Below are 9674 nucleotides of genomic sequence, written 5' to 3'. Positions count from 1 at the left end.
TCACTGCAGTCTAGAATTTGCTGATTGCAGCCCCATGGTGTAGTTCAGCATGATTCTCCATCCCCAGGGGTTCTTATAAATTGGGAATTGCATCTAGAACTGCATCTGATAAATGCAGGCTTGACTTTTTTGGGCAAGAATATTTCATAAGTGGTACTGTTTCTCCTGTCTGGAGGCATATACTGTCTGGTTGCTTCTCCTTTTATGATGCTATCATGTCGCTTTAGTTTTTTAAAGCTCTTATTTCGAAAAAACTTCGAACCTATGGAAAGTCGCAAGGATAGTGCAATGAACTCATTGATTTACCAGTTTTTGCCACATTTGCTTTATCATTCATACTCTTTTCATATATAGATATATTTTTCTAAGTCATTTGAGAATGGGTTTCAAGCATCAAGCCCCTTCACTCTTAAATATTTCAGGGTGAACCTGCTAAGAACTCTTTTCCATAAGCATCTAAAAGAAAAACCATTCTTCTATTTTCACAGTACTTTTGACACAATGTGTGGGGTTTTCCCTCACACTAAACAATTCTCCAGCTCTTCAGACATCAAGTTGGCGTCCTACAATTCAGTTCTGACATTAACTTCCCAGAGTTAGCATAAACACCACAGGTTAAGGGCTCAGTCCCACAAGACTGCTCCCACTTTGGACACCAGTCATAAGTTGCCGGTTGTCACCTGTGCTTTTGGTCAACCAGCTATAAATTAGGGGTTCCCAGACCCTCGCCTCAAGTTTGATAATTTGCTAGAAAGAACTCAGGGAAATATTTATGTTTACCAGTTTATTATAAAGGATGCAGATGAATAGCCAAATGGAAGAGAGGCATAGGGCAAAGTATACAGAAGGGCCGGAAGCTTCCACGCCCTCTCTGGGAGTGTCACCGTCCTAGCACCTCGATGTGTTCACCAACCCAGAAATTCTCTGAACCCCATTGTTCAGGGTTTTTGTGAAGGTTCCATTAAGTAGGCATGCCTGATTAAATCACTGGCCTTTGGTGATGGAACTCAATCTCCAGCCCCTCTCGACTCCCCAGATATCAGGAAGTGGGGCTGAACGTTCCAACCCTCTAATCACCTGATTGGTTCCTCTGGCAACCAGTCCCCATCCTCCCAGCATCCCCTTATTAGCATAAACTCAGGTATGGTGGAAAGGGGCTTATTGCAAATAATGAAAGATGCTCCTATCACCTCTATCACTCAGGAAATTCCAAGAGTTTTAGGAGCTCGTGCCAGGAACTAGGGACAGAGTCCAAATATATATTTCTTATGCCACACTATCAAATTCAGGAAATATTACAGTGATGACATTCTATTATCCAATATCTAGATCATACTCAAAATTTGCCAATTATCTTGTGTTGCTTTGTGTGTGTGTGTGTGTGTGTGTGTGTGTGTGTGTGTGTGTTGCTTTTTAAAATGACTTTAAAGGACTTATTTCCGGGAATTCCCTGGCAATCCAGTAGTTAGGACTCTGCACTTTCACTGCCGAGGGCCCGGGTTCAATCCCTGATCAAAGAGACTTATTTCCAAATGTCTAATCCTTGCAGCCATGGAATCGTATCCTCAGAAATAATTTATAAATCTATATTAAATTTATTTTTATTTCATTTTTATTATCAAAGCAATAAATGTACTTCATTTAAAACATAAAACAGTCTAGGGACTTCCCTGGTGGTGCAGTGGTTAAGAATCCGCCTGCCAATGCAGGGGACACAGGTTCAGTCCCTGGTCCGGGAAGATCTCACATGCTGCGTAGCTACTAAGCCCTCGCGCCACAACTACTGAGCCCGCGTGCCACAACTACTGAAGCTCGCATGCCTAGAGCCCATGCTCCACAACAAGAGAGGCCACCGCAATGAGAAGCCCGCGCACCACAATGAAGAGTAGCCCCCGCTCGCCGCAACTAGAGAAAGCCCACGCAGCAACGAAGACCGAACACAGCCAAAAATAAATAAAATTTTAAAAATAAATAAATAAAATGGTCTAAACTTATGAAGAAAACTAACATTCCTTTGCTTTCTCCCACTCCATCCCCATGGCAGCCCCCACGTGGCTTCAGCCCAGAGGTGTTTCCTCTGGGATTTACCTCCGTGTTCCTAGATAATATGCTTTCATTGCATTTCTTTCTTTTTCAAATGTAGACGTTATCTGTTGGCTTCTACTATGAAAGATCACGATGTAGCCCTCCTTGATCACCCCTCACCCACCCTCCCAATATAGTTATTAATACCTCATGAGCTCTGGTTAGATATTCATTGGTTACATTGTTTTGACTGTGTAAATACTGTTCACAGCTGAGCCACTCCCTCCCCACACCCCCGACCCTGAGCCTCTCACTTGTAATGTGGGAACACAGTGGGTCTGCTCCCTTCACAGTGGGCACCCCCATCCTCCGTGCTGGAGTGGTCACAGGGAATCTCTCTAAGCTACCTCTCCCTCCTCTACTGAGAAGCCTGTCACGGCTCCCTGGCGGTCCTTGGGTGACGTGCCGTCCCGGCTCCTTTGAGCCCTGTCCCTTGTCTATCTGTCTGTCCTCACCTCCCCCACTCCCATTTTTTCCCCAGCAAAACTGAGTTATGCCTTGATCTCCAAACGCTCTAGCTGGTCCACGTCTCCATGTCCCATACGTGCCACTCCCTCCGCCTGGCACGCCCTCCCCAGCCCTTCCACGGGGTGAACCACACTCAGCTCTGCTGTCCGCTCCTCAGGAAGCCTTCTGTGATGCCCACCTTCCAAGAGCTAAGCTTGCCCTTCTCTGGGCACTTCCGCTCCCTAGCCAGCTCTGGAGTACTGGATCATCAACAGGGCTGTCACCCCAAGGGGCCTGGAGGGCTACGCATGTCGTCCTTTCTGAAGTTCTCAACGGAGCAGGGTTCTGACTGTGACTTGCTGAGCGTTGGTTGAATTGACTGCTTGTGCCTGGAGCTCAGAGAAGGGAGACAGGGCCTGGCAGTCGGTAGGGGCAGGGAGGGTTCAGTGACAGCCACGGTAGGGGGTGGGGTAGGGTGAGGAGAGAGGCCTTCCTCCCACGCCCATTCCAGCATTGGCACTAAAAGAGACCACCCCCTTGGAGGCCCCAGGGCAGCCGTCTGGTCTGCGGCTGGGCCCACTTTCCTGGATCCTGACGCCTGCGACCCTGCCAAGGTCCAGCTTGGCCAAGGTGAGCTGAGGACATGGCAGGCTCTGAGGGCCAGGTTTCCCGAGGCTGTCATTGATAGTGCGCTTCCGTGGGCCGGCCCTGGACTCAGCGCATGCGTGCTTTGGCCCATCTCATCCCTAAGACACCTAGAGCCAGGTGCTATTATTAACACCCCCATTTCCCAGAGAAAGACTGCTGAGGCTCAGAGAAGGGTCATGCAGGGAGAACGTCCTGGAACTGACTACTGAGATCCCAGGGCTAAATGTTCTTAGTGCTTTCCATGCATTAACTTGGGTGAGGAGGGACCGTTATTATTTCGATTGAACAGGTGAGGAAACCAAAGCGCAGAGAGGTTAAGCAACTTGTCCAAGGTCACCCAGCAAGTAAGTGGCAGAACCCGGGCATTCGGCCACAGAGTTTTACTCCCTTTGCTCTCAGCCTGATCTTGAGGGTGATGGGGGTGGGGGGCGATGTGGCGCTCCCGGTCAGGACACAGCACACCTCAGTTTGCAAAGATATTGCACACCTGCCACCTCACCTGCCTTTCAGTCCAGAGAATTCACAGAGATCATGGCCCCCGTTTTGCAGAGGAGAAAATGAAAACCGGAGGAGGGTAACGACTGGCACAAGGTCACACAGTAAGTTAGCTGCTGGATAGGGGCTTGGGTCCCAGGTTTGATACCCAGGCCTGGGCCGGCCCTGGCCCCCTGACTGGCTGGACCCACTGAGTTTGGTGACCCTGAGGAAGGGGGTTATCAGGGGGTTACAGGGCAGGTGAGCAGAGAGTTCTGAGCGGGGAGGCAGGAGGTCTGGAGGGGAGCCCAAGCCTTGCCTCCTGCTTGCCGTGGGAACCTCAATTTCCTCATCTGTAACATAAATGGCCTGCATCTGTTGGACCCTGAGGGCCCTTCCAGCCTGAATTCACAAGGTGCCTGGGGACACAGTGTTTCCTGCTCGCCCCGTTGCTTTCCCCGTTGGTGCAGCCGAGCAGCCCCATTTCCCCTGCAGGATATTTTTTTCCACCTGTTCGCAGCCTCTTCCCATCTGGCATGGCTGCAGGCCTCAGGAAGCTGGGGAAGATGCCCAGCCCAGCCCAGAGCGCCACACTGGTTTGGGAATGAGCACCTACTGCTCAATCTGCCTCACCACGCTGCCCAGTGAGCACTTCCTCGTTCTGTTTTGTAGCAGAGCAGCCTGTCATCTGTCTGTCTGTCTGTCTGTGACCCTCTCCAGCAGGACTGTGAGCTCGATGAGGGCAGAGGTCACATCGAGAGATCAGAGCTTGATAAGCAGTGAGCCTCCCATTTCTGGAAGCATGCACAGAGAGGCTGCGTGTGGCCGGGATGTGGAGCGGGACAGAGAATGGAGCCGGGGGTGGGGGTGAAGGGAATCAGGCCCTCCAGCTCCGGGCTCTGAGACCCCCAGGAGCAGTCCTTGAGACCCCACGGCCCGGGAGAGGACTGGGGGGCTCTGTCCTCTGTGGGCAGTGGAAAGAGAACACAGAGGCATGAAACTGACTCATCAAGGATGTCTTTATAGGAACTGTGGCAGACACTGGCCTGAGGGTGGATAGACTCAGAGCCTCCAGGGCTTTTGCTCCATAGGAGTCCCCTCTGTGCTTGGGCCACCCTGACCGCCAACGTCGGGAGGCCTCGGTGGGGAGCCACATCCCCCCACAAGTGTCCACGCTATCAGCCATGTCCTCTGGGGTCTGATGGGCTGCCACACCATGAGAGTGACGTCTTCCGTGCTGACGAAACCAGGATGGGCAAAGCTTGGAGGGTGCACTTTGGGGGAGGGGGACCGCTTGCTGAGCCAGGGGCATCTGCTGCACTCTCGCCCACTCGAATGGTCTGCACCTCCAGATGCACCTCGTTCCCTCTGGCCTCAAGGCCTCTGCCCAGGCCCCTCCCTCACCTGAAACACTCATCCCCTCCCCTGGCCAGGCTAACTCCTACTCATCCTTGAGGTCTCTGTTTCAGTAATTCAACAACTGCTTCCTGGGCACCTACGATGAGGCAGAATAGTGAATAGTGAATAGTGAATAGTGAAAGTGAATAGTGAATAGTCCTGCCCGAGTTTCCACACGATGCTGATGTGGGATGAGTTGCCATAGGCTTGTGGCTATAACGAGTAGCCCCCAAGTCAATGGCTTAACCCAATGAAGGTCTATTTTGCACCCATATCACAGTCTAAATGGGTGGCAGGGGGGCTCTGCTTCAGTGCCACTGCCATCCCCTAGCCTTGGATAGGGTCCCCTTGGACCCTCTGCATCGGGCCAGCTGGTGAGGGAAGAGGGGGAGCATGGAGGGCTGGGCAGGGAGGCTTCACGCCTTGGCCTGGGGCAGCAGGCATGCCACTTCCACCCACTTTCTCCTGGTGAGAGCTTGGCCGCAAATACACTGTCTGAATGTCCTGGGGCTGCTGTAACAATTCCCGAAACTTGGTAGCTTGAAACAACAGAAATGTATTCTCTCATGGTTCCGGAGGCCAGAAGCCTGAAATCAAGGTGCTGGCAGGGCCGTGCTCCCTCTGCAGCTTCCAGGGGAGGGTCCTTCCTTCCTCTCCTGGCTTCTAGGTGCTGTCAGCAATCCTTAGCATCCTGGGCTTACGGCCGCATCACTCCAATCTCTGGCTCTGACTTCACATCGCCTTCTCCTCTGTGTCTTTCCCTTTTTGTGTCCCTCTTATCAGGATACTTGTTATTGGGTTTAGCCCCCTGGTAATCCAAGGTGATTTTCTCATCTCAAGATCCTTAATAATTATATCTTGCAAAGATTTTTTTCCAAATAAGGTAAAATTCATAGGTTCTGGGGATTAGAACATGGACCTATCTGTTTGGGTGCCACCTTCCAACACTAGCAGAATCACCTGGACTCCTTTACACAGCAGCCAGCTTCCAGGCGGGCAGAAACAGAAGCTATTGGTACAAAGTCTCTTAAGGCCTAGGCCCAGAAGTCCCAGAACATTATTTCTACTGCATTCTATTGGTCAAAGCAGGTTTCAGGGCTTACCCAGATTCAAGGGCAAGTAGAATACATAGAATACCCTTCCTGTTGGCAGATGTGGCAACAATGCCAAAGGGCACGCGTCATGGGAGGGATGGCGGCTGCTGTCTTTGGAAACAAGCTCACAGAGTGTGTGTGTGTGTTTTGGCGAAGGCCTCTGCTAGAGGCCCCGGAAATGTGCTCCCTGATGATGGTGTTGCTGACGAGGCTGAGGTAGGAAAGGCTCCACCCGAGTGGAGCTCAGCCATCAACTAGCTGACCCTGGGCCAGTCCCTCATTCACTCAACAACTACCTACTATGCGCCAGGCCCCGAGCGAGGCACTGGGGTCCCAGTGGTGAGCAAGCCAGGTCCCTGTGGAACTGGCCATCCTGTGGATGACAAAAGCTTATAACTGGACACACTTGTCACAGAGTGTGACAAGTAGAAGGAGACCAGCAAGGAGATGGGCTGGAGAATCCCTGGGGACAAAAGAGGCCAGGATGAGCCTGGAGGGCAGAGACCCAGAGGATGACCCCTCCTGGGCCTCAGTTTCCTCCTCTGGACATCAAGAGGGTGTGTCAGAGCCATGGACCCAAACTATGTTCCCTGGAGTCCTAGCATCTCCCAGAGGCACCGCAGGGGCTACTGCAGGGGATACTGCAGAGGGGGCTGAGCAGGGGGCATCTAAAGTTTGTGACTAATTGGGTTGGAAGCTTCCAGGGATCTCCCACAGTCTAGGTGCCAAGCCAGACGTCCTGGTCTTGTCCTGGTCTCATCCCGGTGACTGTCTGGGACAAAATTTTCCCAGGACCCCTCCTGTTCCTGGATGGCTCTGCCAGGGTCCTGGGCTCTGGGGAAATAGGGAACCTCCCCTTTGTCTATTGGGCCCTCAGGTCCCCCTAACACCCCAGAACAAACCCTCCACCAGGATGCTTGCAGCTGCTCCCTTACCTTTGACCTTGGGTCTGCTTGAGCTGGGAGAGCCCCAGGGACCCCACATGAGGTGCCAGTGTCTCTCAAAGAGCTCAGGCTCTTTGGGGTCCCACCCTCCCCTCTGTGTGGCCCTGGGTGGGCCCCTTGCCCTCTCTGATCCTCTGGGTAAGTCCTGCCTCATGGGGGTGAGCACAAAGGCAAGGAGCCGGTGAGATCCAGGCCCTCTGACGCTGGCTTGAGATCAGCACAGGGAGAGCCAGAGAAGTGCCAGGAGACACCCAGCCTCCTGGGGACCTGCCCCTGGTGCTTCTGCCCCATGATCTGGGAAGCTCTGGACCCCACCTGCCCCCAGGGGGTTGGGAGAGGACTGGGGTCGAGTTAGTCAATAGGAAAACCATTTACTTCAGTTCAGCAACTTTTATTCCTGTGTTCAACGCAGTGTTGGGCATTGGGTAGGGGCGGGGCCAGAGATGCCAAAGAGAATAATCCCCTCCCGCCTCTGGGCCTCAGTTTTTCTCGCACAGGGAGGGAAGGTTTCCTCTGTTTCCTTCATGGGGAGGCTGTGAGGACAGTGGCAATACACGACAAGACATAGTCCTTGCCCTGGAGATGGGCTCACCCTCTGGGAGGGAGGCCCATGCCCTGCCCACCACTAGCAGCTGGCAAGAAGGGCGGCTGGGGCCCTGTGACCAGGCGATGCGCCAGAGGCTCTCAGCCACGGGTCTGGCTTCACTGAGCTCTGTCCTGGTGACAGAGGCCTCAACGGGCCACGTAAGGAAGGGGAACAGTCCACGCAGAGGAGGTCACTCCGTTCACAGTCCAGAGGGCCACGAAGAGGTAGGTCATGCCATCTCCTCCAGGTGCAGCGAGGACCCACACCGCTGCTAGCATCCTTAGCTGGTGGTGCCCAGCGAGGGCTGTGGGGAGGCCGACTGGCTCAGGGTCACGCTGGGGAAGCTGGTGACAAAGCTCTCCCACCTTCTCCTTATCTTCTGCAAGACAGGAGGGGTCGAGATCAGGGCCCAGGTCTCTGGACTGGGTGGTGGGCTTCAGGTGCTGTTCCACCTACAGCCACGAGGTGGTGGTAGACCCCAGAGACAGAAGCATGGCTCACTAGCCACCCTTCCTCCTAGAGGAAGCCCACCCAGGGGGGACGGATCACCCCCTTTTCCGGGGAAGAGGGGAGCACAAGATGTAACCCTGGGGAAGTTGTACTGGCTGATCTCTTGCCTCCAGCAAAATCCACCCATCCAGCACGCTGACAGATTGATCATCTCGGAACAGCTCTGACCGTATCACCCACCTGCTCTAAAACCTTCCCTGACTCCCCAGTGCCTATGGGATAAATCCCAAAGGCCTTCAGGCCCCCCTGAAATACAGTTCTTGGATATCTCTCTCTCCAGCCCCTTCCCCAGACAGCTCTGTTATCTTTTTGATCTACAGCCCCATACATTTCTGCCTCTGAGCCTTTGCTGCCCTGGGTCCTGCTCCTGGGGACCTCCCCCTCCCCTCTAGCACTCCTCCATCCACCAGCCCTCAGCCAAACCTGTTGATATTGCCTCAGCCACCACTGGCTGCCTTCTTGCTGGGCTTGGATCAGCTGCTCTGTGTCCCCCAGGCTCCCTGGCAGTTGCTCCTGCCCGGGGGCATCCAGCCTTTCTGGGCCTCCGTCTGAGGACCTGGACTTCTCACGACCCTGTCTGAGGCTCAGCGCCCGACGCAGTTGGCCTGCCAGGGGCCTCCCGCAGGGCTCCTGGAGCTTGCTATAGGAGGACCGTGGTCCTCGCAAGGACTGGCTGCGTAGCCCTGTCCCCATGGTTCTGGAGGCTGCAGGCACAGGACTGCTCCAGCCCCTTGGCGAGCCCCTGGCCTTCTGAGATGGCCTGGTGCCTCCACCCACCTGACAGGAGCTCACTTGGGGACAAAGGTTGGTGCTGTTGAGGTGGCCGTTGTAAACCAAAGGGCGGTGGAGAGGCGGTGTTGTGGGTGACTCAGGGATGCTTGACCTCGGTGGCCTGCCCTCCTCTTCCTCCTCCAGGCAGCCTTCCCTGACCACCCCACCCCAAAGATCTTGCCCTCCCCTGAACTCCTGTAGTCCTGGCTGTCCAGACTCATTTCGTTGACAGAACAGATGGCTCAACAGCAAAACAGAGACAGGCTTTTAAGAAATAGGACAGCTCCAACCTAGAACTGTCAAATTCACAGAGACAGAAGGGAGCATGGTGGTTGCCAGGGCCTGGGGGGAATGGCAAGTTGCTTAATGGCTATAGAGTTTCAGTTTTGCAAGGTGAGAAACTCCTGGAGGTTGGTCGTGCAACAATGTGAACGTGCATAACGCTACTGAACTGTACATGTAAAAATGGCTAAGGTGGTACATTTTATGTGTCTGTATTTTTTTTGCTACAGTTGGAAATTTAAAAAAAGAAAGAAAGAAAAAAGAAACAGGATAGTTCTAGGCTGGAAGTTAGGAGACTTGGGTTTTTTCCAGGCCTAGCTCTGCCCCTAATTTTCCAGCACAGAATAGGGTTAAGCGCTCAGGCTCTGAGGACCAGCTGCTCCTGGGTAAACCTCGGTTCCATCCCCCGCAGCTACGTGACGCTGGGTGCCTTCT

At 53.6% G+C, this 9674-nt stretch overlaps 1 protein-coding gene across 1 annotated transcript; it reads right to left on the bottom strand.

The window, feature by feature from the left end:
- Window positions 1–7956: 7956 nt before the first annotated feature.
- On the bottom strand, window positions 7957–8879 carry C8H11orf86 (chromosome 8 C11orf86 homolog). The gene is made up of 2 exons (XM_019937517.2): window positions 8610–8879; window positions 7957–8055 (listed from the first exon to the last, which is right to left on the bottom strand). Exons 1-2 carry the CDS (start codon window positions 8877–8879, stop codon window positions 7957–7959), a joined length of 369 nt encoding a protein of 122 aa, XP_019793076.1.
- Window positions 8880–9674: the final 795 nt, after the last annotated feature.

This window comes from Tursiops truncatus, chromosome 8, assembly GCF_011762595.2.
Source record: "Tursiops truncatus isolate mTurTru1 chromosome 8, mTurTru1.mat.Y, whole genome shotgun sequence".
In the NCBI taxonomy this organism is placed as follows: domain Eukaryota; kingdom Metazoa; phylum Chordata; class Mammalia; order Artiodactyla; family Delphinidae; genus Tursiops; species Tursiops truncatus.
Note: the sequence above shows the minus strand (reverse complement) of the source record. Positions and strands in the feature narration are given on the sequence as shown.